General features: G+C 38.2%; 1 protein-coding gene across 2 annotated transcripts; it reads right to left on the bottom strand.

Moving 5' to 3' along the window:
- Positions 1 to 214: 214 nt before the first annotated feature.
- LOC112506514 lies at positions 215 to 12,860 on the bottom strand. 2 transcript variants are annotated; one of them, XM_025110626.1, is made up of 10 exons: positions 12,693 to 12,860; positions 10,082 to 12,362; positions 9,552 to 10,006; positions 6,316 to 6,402; positions 4,005 to 4,157; positions 3,730 to 3,893; positions 3,507 to 3,654; positions 3,193 to 3,315; positions 2,942 to 3,029; positions 215 to 692 (listed from the first exon to the last, which is right to left on the bottom strand). In XM_025110626.1, exons 2-10 carry the CDS (start codon positions 11,991 to 11,993, stop codon positions 502 to 504), a joined length of 3,321 nt encoding a protein of 1,106 aa, XP_024966394.1. In that variant the 5' UTR covers positions 11,994 to 12,362; positions 12,693 to 12,860; the 3' UTR covers positions 215 to 501. The 2 variants fall into 2 exon arrangements, with proteins under 2 accessions (XP_024966394.1, XP_024966393.1); XM_025110625.1 differs by having other exon boundaries at positions 9,552 to 12,362.
- Between the last annotated feature and the right edge of the window lie 1,107 nt (positions 12,861 to 13,967).

The raw sequence follows: 13,967 nt of genomic DNA on the forward strand, positions 1-13,967 counted from the left end.
GCCAAGTTACATCAACCAACCAGTGTTCTATTCCAAGGAAAAGTAAAACCAAACGGTGAGATGTACACAAATATGTCCGGTGTCTTTTACCTCAAAAGAGTAAAGCGTATGTTTCCATAAAGACTCCCAGCTTGCAAAACGCATGTGCGAAAAACAACACTTGCCCAAAATATACATGAAAAGTAGAACACCGAAAAATGGCTACACTCTTTCGAAACAAAAAGAACGGCACACTTATAAATGTATGTTTGTATGTACATCCATCGATGAGTATTATAGTTTGTGCAGGAGGAGCGAAAATGGAATTAGATACTACGAAGGATTAGCGATGGGCGATGCTATTCGAAAGCTAATTTGATGCTATTAACACGACGCTGTTTTCAGTTGAAAAAGAATGAACAAATGACAAGATGCATATGTAGAATCAAGAAAACAAAAAGATGAACAAACCATATAGAATAGATGTGACGCAGTTACTAGTATATAACACGATTGATAGAGTTAGGCATGTGAACCTTTTCTCGCTGCGTTTGCTTGGAGCGTCTTAGACATGGTCCGTAGTCGATTTGTGATTTCGGTAAACGAAGGCCGGATGGTGGGGTCCACAGACCAGCATTGCTCCATTAGCTTCCTCCATTCGGGGTCACACCGTTCGGGTATAACGGGTCGAAGAGTATCTTTCACAATCCCTCCTGTTGTCATGTTTCATAAAATATACAAGTTAAAAGAAGAATGGCAAATGAATAAAAGGATGCTTTATTTGTCTCGTGAAAACTGCAACGTTTTCGTTTTCTAAAAGTTCTAACAACAAAACGAGTTTGCGAATTTTATGAACGAGGGGGTGGAGATGTGCATGACCCTTTCAAATCCCTAGTGACGCCAAAAAGATGTGATATCCAAATCGGTGGAGGTTTAATCAAGAACGATTTCATTTACGAAACCGTGAGAACACCCTTATCACATATGATAATACACGTGAGAGACCTATGTGTGGGCAACTTGGCCCGCAACCTCAGTTGAGCCAGAGGTTGCCAGCAACCTCAGTTAAGCCAAAGGTTTCCCGCATCTCTGATTTAGTATCACATATGTATTGTGAAAATATGCGGAAGCTCAAATTAATCTCCAAAAGAGCCCTTGAGGAGCAAGGGAAGGTCCCAACATATACAAAAGAATTGGTCCAAGTCTAGCCAATGTGGGACTCCAACACGCCCCCTCCAGTAGAAGCTAGATGGACACAGATTGTCTCTAGGTGTTGAGAGGGGGCTAGCCAGAAAGGGGAGGTTCCAACATATATATAGTAGAAATGGTCCAAGTCTAAGCAGATGTGGGACTCCAATATGTATCCCATGTGATGGACTACAGTATCACATGTGATTGACTATAGTGAAAGGATGTTCTTGTGATCCAAATAATCCTGGCATTTAAAACACAATTAATATGGATTTTGCAACTTATAAAACTAGGAAGTTCTCAATTTGTACATTTTTTGATGAAGTTCAATGTAGGTATCTACAGAAAGTATAGAAACCCATATCAGTTTAAAAGGCGAAAAGTACCACATTTAATTTAAAAGTCAAAAAATGTATTTCTTTTTGGTAATAGATGTAGAACTCAAGTATTTGAACATGATGGACTAGTGTTGCATCCTCAGCTCTTCAATTCAGGATATGCCACACAGGAACTAGATATGTGCCTATCGGTTACATGCATTCTCCAAGGATCTAGAACACTCTAGAAGGTCTTGATAGGTATAGAGATATCTAGTGCTCCACAAGTTCTAGGATTCTGTGCATCTTGTAGAACGTTCATTGTTCATTATGCTTGCATTGGTCTCGGGATTCTTATAGATGAAACCTAAAAGGTTCTTGGATCTAGAATGCAAGTATACGAGGTATTTTGACTACTTTCATCATCACTGGTAAAAGGCAAAGAATCAGATTGTTATCATTTTTGGGGTTCTCAAAATGGTTTTGACCGATGGCATCTAAAAAGCAGAATCCGCTCCAAGTGGAGGAAGCTAACTAGCAAGTTGTTAGTTGACTAAGCAAGTGTCTGAGCAATTTAAACAAAACCATGAAATGTGGAACTGATGCTCATACTTTTAATGATGATGAATCACCTTAGCATCATATGAGAAATTTTTGCAAATAAAACCCTTGATCATGTATGATATGCGGAACTCGATCAGATTACTCTCCGAAAAAACCCCTTAAGGAGAGAAGGGGGGTTCCTAACATATATTGAAGAGAAAGTGTCCAAGTCTAGCCATTGTGGGACTTCAACACACGCCCCTCCAACGAAGGCTAGACGGGCAAACATTGCTCGATGGTAGACCTTGTCACTGTAAGCCTGTAACCTTGTGAGATATGTGGAACCCCATTAGATTACCCTCTAAAATATCCCGTGAAGGGGGGGGGGGGGGGTTCCAACATCCATTGAAGAGAGAGTGCAAGTCTAGCCAACGTGGGACTCTAAGGTCTCATTTGGTTTGTAGGACTGAATTGGATTTGAAGGGATTTGGAATTGAATTTCATTCCACTCCCAAGTTTGGTTTGAAGGATTTCCTGGATTTGAAATCCCGAGATTTCACTGAAATCCCACAAGCATAAGATTTTGAAATCTCACGGGGTTGGTATTTCACGAGATTTCGTATGTTTTAAAATATGTTAAAAACATTTGTTTGGCAATAATCAATTAATGAAAGGTAATTTAATTATTTTTACGATTATTTATAAAGAATGAAATTTCATTACATTCCAAATCCTACCAACCAAACACACCAAAGATTTGAAATCCTTCCTAATCCAAATCCCTCAAAACCATTTGTTCCATCAAACCAAACGCCCCTTAAAAGATCGCAATCACATTTTATGTCTTAATTCAGCAAGACCTCCTCAGTTTTGATCATTACTTATTATCTGAGTAGAGAACAACAGCTTACCTATGATGGCCCCACAATGCAAATTTGCATAAGGTTCTTCACCAGTTAGGATCTCCCACATAGTAATCCCAAAAGAGAACACATCAACCTGTCAATACCAAGAATTAACTGATTATTTGGTTGGACCTAATTTGTTGCATGACAAATTTCAATCTCCATACCAAAATAAATTCCCACAATGAAAAAGACGCACAATTTTAGAAATGTGTAAATATTACAGACGATTTAACCCTAAATTAAGGTATTCTAACCTTTTCAGAAACTCGAGTGGTGCTACCGTTTAAAAGTTCTGGTGCCATCCATGGTAAAGTTCCTCTAACACCACCTGAAACTAGAGTATTCCGTTTGATCCTCGACAGTCCGAAGTCTCCAACCTGCAAGAGCCTCTATCCATCATAGATTCTAAAGAAATATAATTATGAGTTCATATTACAAACCCAAAGAAAAGGACTCAGAATGTCTACGTAGATGCTTTTATGTGATTCCCCTTCTGACGATAAATGGCTCGTTTTTGGTTTGCCTGCATGTACCAATATCGGGCATGACTTATGCTAGTTTTGATTACCTTGCAAACAGGTCGTTGTGGATCACGCATGTTAACCAGCAAATTGTCACACTTTAGATCAAAATGGACGATATTTTTGGAATGCAAATATTCCATTCCAAATGCTGCATCCATGGCTAGAATGAGCTTTCTCCGACGATCAAGTGACCTGCCATGACATCAAAACTCAACCCAGTTGATACAACGAAGCCAAAAATTTAATGAGAAATAAAAGTGAATTCACCTATCCTTTTTTATTAGGACATTTCTAAGCGATCCATTTGCCATAAATTCTGTAACGGTAGCTAATGTTCCTCCAGCTCCATCTGGTACAACTCCATAAAATGCAACCACATTTGGATGATGAAGATTTGAAAGAATGCGTGCTTCTCTCCAGAAGTCATTGGTCTGGAACAGTCGGAGGTCGATCAATAATGCTAATAGATGGAATGGCATTTAAGTAGAAGAAAGCAGATACTCCAAGGATAAAAAACATTAAAAGTTAGCGGGATGGCCCACCAGCCGTTCTTCCTCAGATGATCTCCCGGCAAAGCAGCTTTTCTTGATTCTTTTAATAGCAACATCTGACCCACGCCATCTGCCATGATAAACAGTTCCATATGTCCCAGAGCCCAACTCTCTTAGTTCTTCAAGTTCAGCATTCTTAATTATCTGCATATGACATCCATGTATTCTGTTGAAGATGCAAAATGATATTGAACAAAACCCAACAGCAAGATCGTGGTTTCATGCCAAAATTATTATTTTATCAAACGGGAGCAGCAGAATCTGTCTTCATAGGATTCGCTATTAGCAGGAGTACATCAAGTTGCATTAGTAACTTTCATTTTCTGATCCATTCACAATATGAAGAGAACAAACGGATGCTAAAATAACATGTGAAATTTAAGAAGTAAACAGAAAAGACAGATCACCAACAGAATGGAGCCTTGAAAATGTAATAAAAGTAATTTGTCCACGCACATGTATGCTTCAATTAAAACTAGTTACTAACAAATTATGCAATTAAGGATTTCAACAAGAACATGTAACCAACAGGCGACAAAACGACTCACTGGTCCCAGCTCAGTGTATTTAAGGACCAGCATACTAAATAAGGTGGAAATATTTGATAAATTCCTATGCTATATTATGAGATCATTAGAATAAGGAAGCCTTTGAACTTTTTTTCTTGAATAGGCAAACAAGCTCGGAATTAAGGTTTTAAAAAGCAAAATTGGGCCTCGAGGTTGTCCGAGGAGAAAATATATATACACCAAAAATATGTATGTATACTACACATAGAAATAAACATTTATATACAAGGCGAAGGATCATGTGAGAAGGAGAGTTAAGGTGAGAAGTGCAAGAAGTGATCTAGAACCTTGATCACCTTTAATCTCAAACCCACCCATGAATCGCACTTGATGCAGGGATTGATTCGGTGCATCTCGATGCATCTCATCCTAATGTGCATCCAAGGGTGAAGATCCTTTTTATGCTTCTTACCTTAACTCTCCTTCTCATCGGAACCCAATCCTTATATACAATATGTATGTATGTGCATATGTATATATATATATATATATATATAAAATACTAGATTACTAAAAGGCAGAGGAAATCATGAGGAAGAGGAAAGAGTGAAATCATGAGATAGGCTGAGAGCTTGTGGAAAAATTGGTTGCTTCTAGGAAGAGGAAGGGTCAAACCACACTCTAGATTTTTGGGGTTTTAAAATATTAAAAGTACACATTGGGGTCATTGGCAGTGGCTTTTAGATTCTTTTATGAAAAAAAAAAAAAAAAAAAAACTATAAAGAGAAGTACTACTACTGCCTAAAGCTTACAAAAAGAAGCCAAGAAAAACCATTAACAAAGCAGATAATCTAAGGCGTACGCCTCATTGAACCAAGGCGTAAGCCTTGTCTAGGGACCAATAGGTGCCGTCTTAGGTGCGACTTTGGGCTGCCTCGCATTAAGGCGCACCTCAAGGTATACGCCTCAAACGATTTTTAAAACCATGCTCGCAATACCTGTGCTCTGGAATCATCAGAATAGGTACTTGTTTGAACTAGTAGGGAATAAACTCATAAGCTGCTATTGTGTACTATCTTTTATAGAACTTTGTGACCTAGACACTTGGACCATTTTGATAAGAAAGAAAAAAACTGTCCTGATAGCATAAAGAGCTAGGGCGCAGTTTTTTCCTGCTGTCAGGAATATAACTTGTATGTTCATCAGGTGCTTGAGCTTTGTTAACAAGCATTAAATAATGTAGATTCATCTCTCATTTCCAAGGTCAGTTCTTCATTTCTGCACATCAATGCATCTCAGAAGATGCAATAAGTGCAAGGCTGTTTTTTTTCCTTTTCTATATGTCCAAGATCTCTGTGAATATAACATGATACAAATTATTTTCTAGTGTTAGATTAGGTGCATAACAAGTTAACAACAACAACAAATCCAAAGCCAAAACAATAACAAAAAGATATATACTTTAACATATACAACAAATATTTTTTATGAAGGTAAGATCGTAACTGTCATATGCATATAATCATGAGATTCACCTTGACCAAAGTAACTAAGCGTTAAGCAAATTTCTACATGCATTTGATTAACATATTCCTAGGTCAATAGGTACCATCTTATAAAGTTATTTTTTCTTTATCAGCTTGCAAAGCAAGGATTTCTCTTGCAAGCATAGGGTGAAAGCCCAAACACAGAGTAATAGAATAGTACCTCTGTTGTGTCAATACAACTTCACTCAACAACACAGCATAAGTAATAACCATATATACATGTGTATTTACAGGATAGTAATATACCTGGAGGCCATACATATCAGCTTCCATTTCAGCTATCAATGCATTACTGAATGGTCCATCCTTACATCCATTCTCTGTTGCAGCATCCTGCATAAGATATGAAAATACCTCAACTACAGATCAATCAGGCCCGTTCCTGACATTTTATTGGCCCTGGGCGAGATGTAAAACAGGGCCCTCGATAAGTACGAAAAAATCTTCAATTTATTGTCTTTAGCACAAAAAATAACATTGTATTCAAGAAATATTAATAATTCATATAAAACCATTTTTCCGAGTATTCCTAGACATAAATAAATAATTATTTCTAAATTAATATTATCCACCATATCATTTTTATATAGCATCGCCAATCAATTCCACCATCAGAAACATATATTGATATACCTTTAATATATAGATTGACATTTGGAGTTACAATGTTTTACTAGTAGGAGTAATACTTTGTGTAAATCAATATAAATCAATTGGGTTTCCATCTCACCTCATGCTAATGTTTTTCACCACCATTTTAAAATTTTAGGGCTAAAACAAACTTTTTTAGAACCATCAATTCATAAACAAAAGCCCATATTGTTATAATCTGAGATCTTATTCTTGTTTCAGAGATAAGAGTGTACTTAAGATTCATGCACTCAATATTAGTGTAGAGATTTGAAAGTTGGTTCAAAGTTGTAAATATTCTTCTAAGTATTAACTCTGAAGAGAGAACTCAGAGTTGTAAATAAAGAAGTTCAGAGTTAGAGTATTTCACAAAGTACAAGTCTGAATAATGGATCCAGAGTTCGGTGCAGAGAAATAATGTGTAAGGAAGAAGTGTGTTCAGAGTTTGGAACTAACTCTGGATACACTTATCCAGAGTTCGAGACTTAATCATTTCACTCTGTAATGATCTCATTTTGAAAAATTGAAGACTCGAAGACTCCATGATACTAGAACACGTGTCAAACTGTAATTAGTCTGTTTTATAACTACATGTAACTTTACCCTTTCTGTTCTAGTATAAATAGAGTCAGTAGATTCTGTTGGAATAACTTTTTACGTACAATTTGCACTTGTACTTTCTCTCTCTAAGATTCTCTCATGTACTCTAATTCAAGATCAATGACATGCCGACTTTCGTAATACAATTCTTCATTGTTCTTATCTGTGTGTGAATCTTTGTTACTATAAATAGTAAGATCAGTATACAAGAATTTACAATTAGGTATATAAGGAGTCAATAATGTATGAAAAATAAAGGTAGTTTTGAAATCCTAAATATAGATATAAGTTGGACCGTCTTATATAGTTGGTAATTTTTTTTAAATGTATAGTTTTCTTAGACAATGAGAAGTATCTATGATATTCTAATACAAAAACAAAATTCATGCAGATGTAATAACCAAAAGAGTCGGTGGGAGATGAATAATGGAGAATATCAAGGTTTTCTAAGTAAGAATTTTATACCTTGGTACTAGATAAAAAAAACTTAGAGAAACAATAAATAATACTATAAAATGAACGACCAATTAACTTTTTACGTATTTTTTGTTCCAGTGTAATTGATTAATACATGTTTGGGCCCTTAATATAATGTAAAATTGTTTTTGGGTCCTATTAGATGCTAAAAAATTCTCTCTTTTATTTATTAATTCTACTACTATATACTAAAAAAATATGGGCCCCTTTTCTAGTGGGCCCTAGGCATACGGCCCGCCCTCCCAAGGGATGGCCCTTACATCAATTGGCTATTGCTTCATTTAAATTTGGAATTTAATGTAAGTATTGAAGTATAACTTTTTTGTAGAAAAGGGTACGCTTATTTTAACTCAAGTATATAACGCTTGTCTCTTTACAATTTATTCATTAGGTTTAGTTTATATTTGTATGCCAATGCCTTGAACTATCCATCAAGAGTTCAAGACCAAGATCTTCTCTGGACCAAGTAAGTTGGCTTGATTTCACTTATTAACTTCCCTGATCCAGATTGACCGCCAAGTCAATGGAGAATCAAACAAGATTTACGGTCAATAATACACAAGACAAGTATTTAATTGTCTTAGGGAGTTGTCATTAAAAACCCCAACCAGACTAACAGTTTATCCCACTCGGAGTAGGGTCCACGAAGTGGAATGTACGTAGACCTGCCCTCCAACCGAAAAGCAGAGAGGGTGGATTTGTGAAGACCCCCAGCTTGTGCAAAAGTGAGAAAAAAGGTAAAAAGAACAGAGACTAGCACAAAGTAAGCACAGAACAAGTAAATGAAGTAAGAAAAACTAAGAAGTGGGTATATTGACACATAGAAAAGATAAGGTAAAGTAAGAAGAAACACATTATAGAGGTAAGGAAAGACAAACCACTCATTCCTCTATCCCTCTATCCATGGCAGGACTAAACCGCCAGCTCCACCCTCATACACACACACACCCTCAGCCTCTCCAACTCCCTTATGCACGTCCGCGCTAGCTACAGGTCACTACACCTAGTCTGCTATTCTAGTGCTTCATCTCCAAGAACTCCTAATCAGAGGTTATTTCCTCGGAATGTCTAAAGCCGCCATGTCCATCCTCAGCTACTCCACCGAGGTCCTCCTTGCACTTCCCCTCTTCCTCGCCCCCTCAACCGTCATGCTTTCTACTCTCCTCACTGGTGCCGCCATCGTTCTCCTATGAATGTGCCCAAACACTCTATCCATGATAGGCACAACTCATGACTCCATCCGGAAGACCTCATTCGGAGTTGTAATTGTACACATGTTTTCATACAGTAATTGTCACACACCCTGGTGCTTGGCTCACCAATAGCTAAATAATGTGTATAATCTAACTCAAGCTTGAAAGTATATGGCTTGGTCTCCACCAAACTCAACTTAGAGTAAATAAAATTTGGCGAAGCTTAAAATCCACAATCTACCTCAAGTAGGAAGGTTAACACTAATCAGGTATTTTATCATTTCTTACCATTTGCTGAATTTTCCCATGGCAGTTCAAGTGGACTCGAAATTAGATCGAATGACTTCCAAAAGCACTGTAACGAGATGATGAAGTGAATAATTTTAAGGCCCGTGTAAGTTTGGTGCCTTGTTCTAAGTGTGGTACTAAAGAATTTCTGATTGATTGTCCATTTATTATCACGAGTCCTGCTAATTTTTCTACATTGATCTTGCCCCGCATAATCAAAATGTGTGGATGATCTCTTACTATGCTGAAAGGCTTTTAAAATCAAATCTAAATATTTCATAGCAAAGTTCATACCTCAACATTGGAATCTGAAAAAGTGATCTCAGCTGTAGTTTCATCTGAAAAATGAGCCTCAGTGCTGACTGCATCTAACATATGTGAACGACTTGCAGCATCAGTTACATCTCCCAAAAGGTCGACCAACTCCAGTTTATTTTCTTGCTTGTCCTTGATAGATGGGATTTCCTTTGGCATCTTATGGTAATATTCTTCATAGCCTATGTTACCAACTTCCTGTTTGGTGTAATTGAAAAAGTCTTCATCCATTAGTGAAACTTCTCTCCTAGAACCAGCACCTGTTGTTGGATTCTGCATCAAAGGACCAACACATGATGGTGACTCTTGCCCTGCATAATCAAGACCTGCCGACGGGAGAAACTCCCTGGAGCCAATTAGCATAGGTTTCTGGTCATTCATTCCGTTCTGATGCAATCTTGGTAGTTGAACGGCAGATTCGTGAGATACGTTATCTGATAAGCCAGAAAGTAGATCAGTCAAAGATTTTTCATGATTATGGATCCATGTCACATTGCTTCCTTGCTCACAATTTTCTATCCCAGTCATTGCAAACTGCTGATTCTCGACAATTCTTCGGCTGTTAATAGCAGAGTCAGCTGAAGATTTCTTTAAATGATTGCTTGAAAATTGCTGCAGCGTTGCATCTGAAAGAGGATTTAGATTAGTTGCAGCTGATGCAGGGATTGTGTCGTCCGACCCTTGCAGGTTGTGCATCGGTGTGCCAACTACAAGAACAGATATCTGATCACAATTGACCTTTGATGCTTTAATGATGTCACCATTGGCAGTTGCAGGTGAGGTATTCTTGCAAGAATTTTGAGCTTCATAAAAAGTTGGGTTGTTCTCCTTAGAATTGTTTTGCACTCCAACATTTTTACATAGATCTTCCTTTGCTGCTTGGATCTTCTCATTTATGCCATTTGCATCACAATGTTGTTTCTTCAAAGATTCAGAACCGAAAGACCCTTGCAAAGAATCTGTCTGACTGTAAGAAACAGGATGTCTCACACTTGGTATCTCAATTACAACTTGTGGATGGACATTCTCATGGTGTTCAACAGACTTCTCTAGCAAAACAACAGATTCCAACTGTGTCCGTGTAGATGGTGGCGCAAAACTCAAGATTGGAGGTAAAGTGTTTCCATCTTGAGAGCTGAAACAAGAGTCTCCTCCAAGTTCCTGGAGCTGGGGATCAGAAAATGCATGCGGCATTCCAGGATGAGACCCATTATCATCAGGTCCCAAAAATAGTTCCATCCGATCAGCAGGTTGTGGAATAGGATTCTCAGAATGAAACGCTCGGCCCTTCAGTACTGGGATCTCAATACTGCCACATGCTGGATCCTTATACGCTGGTGCAAGACCATTCATCAAATCCTTTTGTGGCACTAGATCAGGAGAAATTAGAGGGAAATAGTCGGGAGACTTGGTCAAACTTGGAGGTTCGAATATTTGTGGAGTGATGTTTGAGTTATTCCGACCAACATTGTCTTGCAAAGGATCAAAAGAGGGAGGCTGCTTCTGGGGAAAGCTCAGGTTTTGGTCCGTTCCAGATTTCAACTGCCTTGCTTCGTTTGTCAAACACCCATTGTTTCGTGTTGGATTGTTATCAACTATTCCATTGACTGCAACTACATATTGATAATCCGGATTGTGCTGCTGATTACCACTCACTTCAATGGTACATGTACTTTCAGATTCACTTAGAGGAATCAAAAATATCCTGAGTCGCTGGGAACCATCAAGATTTCCAAGCCCATTGTACTCCTCTATCATATTCTGAAGGTCCTCATTAGAAGACACTGATATAAGAGCATCAAGATCCTCTCCTGGAAGCTGGTACTTGATCGTGTGAGGCTGGTTGCAATATTCAGTAGTTCGCTTGACAAGCTCTTCCCATGAGATATTCTTCTGTATCGAAACGATACGTGTCTCACCTCCCACATATCTCAGTTTTCCATCACTGGGTCGAGGCAAGATTTTGCCTCCAGAACTGCAAATAAACTTAATCTTTCCTCTTTGAGAATCATCTGAAACTCCTGATCCCAAAGCTCGGTGAGCCAGAGAGGGAGCGGAATCAATGGCTGATGGAGCACTTGGCCTAGAAAGAGATCCTCTTGCAGAAGTGCTCGCTGCCGTATCAGAACTACAGACAGAATCCACCCTTGGCAACCCAAGCATAACACCGAGTTCCTCGTAACCAGGATGATGGTTGCCATTATTTCTTAGTAATGCCTCGTTGCTCATGACCTTACTATGTCCATTATTAACCTGCCTCACTGTACCACGGTCCTGAAGAAATTCCATGGAGAACTCCTCACCTGTTCTTAGAGATATGTTGTTCTTGGAACTCATCCCAGCCAATACCCCATCTTTCAAAACAGAGTGCGATTCTTGCTTGAGCCATTGACCAGATGCACAAGGTACCTCACTGGTCATGGCAGTAGCTATATTCTAGGATCACTCTCAATTTCTCCAGAACTATGCATTTACCTTAGAATTCCATTTGCTCCCCTTTAACCAAGAAAATACCATGTAAAACTGCAGCACCAACTCACTTATGCTATATGCCAATCTTCACGATTATGCATGTAACCGATCCTAACCTCTTCATCAAATTACCTAGCTATCAAGCAAACTTCCCTCTCTACAAAACAGTAAATCAACAAGACAGGGCACAGTGATCCAACCAGTACTGCAACCAATCCTCTATAGAGTTCGCAATTTGTACTCCCCTTGTTTTTCCCCAAAAACTCGAATGCGTCTGAGATTTATCTTGTTCTACCTCTCACTGAATATGTTCCGACACTGTACAAACAAAACAACGATAGAAACGAATTTAAACAATTAAAACAAACCGACTCCAAAAATCCCAGATGCTGCATGAAAATCGAAAATTAACCCTAAAGTAATTCAAGTAAATCCGTGAATTTCAAGGAAAACATCTTCATATCTTAAACACAGTAACAATAAACCAATAACCTAAGCTGGACAAACCACAAACAATAAAACTCAAAACACATGCATTCGTGATCATCGATTACCCTACCACTCGATCACTTCAGATCAAATCAAAACGATCAGAACGAAGATCGGCACATGATTAAGCCATCGTGTAGTCAAAATTTAGAAGATCACCTGTTTTCATCGATGTCACTGTTCCAAGTTGATTCCTTTTGTTGTACTTCACAAATTGACTGAGGGGAGTGGATTGAGATACGGGATTAGAGTGGAATATTGTGTAGGGTTTGTGCTTGAATCAAGGGAGAGTATCATGTGCGTTGTTTGAATTGCAAACTGAAGCGAGAATTGGCAATGGCGGAGACATGTGTACGCCATCAACGCCTGAGCTGGATCTCAACCCTTTTTCACAGAGGGGCGGTGTATTTCAAATTATTTGCCTTTTTTGAACCCGCAAATTTAATTATTTTCTTTTAACTACAATTTTCGGTTTTTCTTAAAACTATCATGTGTTTTGTGGTCATCTTAGTGGTCGTTTACCTAAATACTTACCCGGCAAACACTTGCCTGTAAAATTCAACACAATTATTTATTTACCGAGTAAAATTTTATTCACTAAAGCGCATCGTATGCAACAATTTATCTCGGTAAGCGCTAACTATGGTAAGAGTCATCGTCCTCGCTTACCGGATAAAACTCTCGATTTTTGTCTTTGCTCTTACCGGGTAAGATTTTTATTTCTTGCCATATTCATCCAGTAAAGTAAAGTGACTTGATAAGCGCTTACTCGGGTAAGCGTTTGGTAAACGGCACCTTATATTTTCAATCATTATTCTTTGAAATCTTTAATGTTTTTTTTGTCAATGTCCTCTTTATTTATTTTTCAGGTCTCCGTATGTTTCTGAGTCAACCTACATTTGCATCTATTGAAGTCATCGTATTGCAGGTGAATCGTCATGATCATAAAAGCTTGACACCGTCTGGATTCAAACATCTCGACAACCCAAGTGGTTTTCGGTTTGTGTCTTGATGGCATCCACTTTTGATCCATTAAGTAACGTCAAGTGCGCCTAATGGCCTCACGTGAGAGCATCGTAGTCCTTTCTCTGTTTTCCCTCTCTTTCTTTCACACCTCAGTAAACAAACCTTTTTAGTTCCTGATTCATCCTTATATCGTATTTTGACTATTCATTTATCTCCATATAGTTTGTAAATTCCAAGCATTTTGACATACACATGGGTTGTACAAATGTGGCAGAATCGATGCACCTTCGAAACTGTAAGATTCCACATCGGTTGGAGAAGGGAGCGAATGTTGCCTTATAAGGTACTGAATACCTCCTTTATCAAACGTATGTTAAAAACCGTGAATCTAGATTGGGCAAAGTGGATAGTATCTGATACACTTAGCCTAGAATGTTACAACTGGTATAAGATCGGGAATTGAAGGAG

The sequence above is a fragment of the Cynara cardunculus genome (genome assembly GCF_001531365.2).
Source record: "Cynara cardunculus var. scolymus isolate 2C chromosome LG 2, CcrdV1, whole genome shotgun sequence".
Taxonomy (NCBI): Eukaryota; Viridiplantae; Streptophyta; class Magnoliopsida; order Asterales; family Asteraceae; genus Cynara; species Cynara cardunculus.

What these genes read in the sequence shown, in the direction of transcription:
- LOC112506514 (XM_025110625.1), bottom strand. Translation starts at nt 11,993, where the DNA reads ATGACCAGTGAGGTACCTTGTGCATCTGGTCAATGGCTCAAGCAAGAA. An exon ending in CTGATATGTATGGCCTCCAG is followed by an intron (nt 4,158 to 6,315) that starts GTATATTACTAT and finishes TGTCATATGCAG; the next exon opens with ATAATTAAGAATGCTGAACT. An exon ending in GCATTGTGGGGCCATCATAG is followed by an intron (nt 693 to 2,941) that starts GTAAGCTGTTGT and finishes ACATGACAACAG; the next exon opens with GAGGGATTGTGAAAGATACT.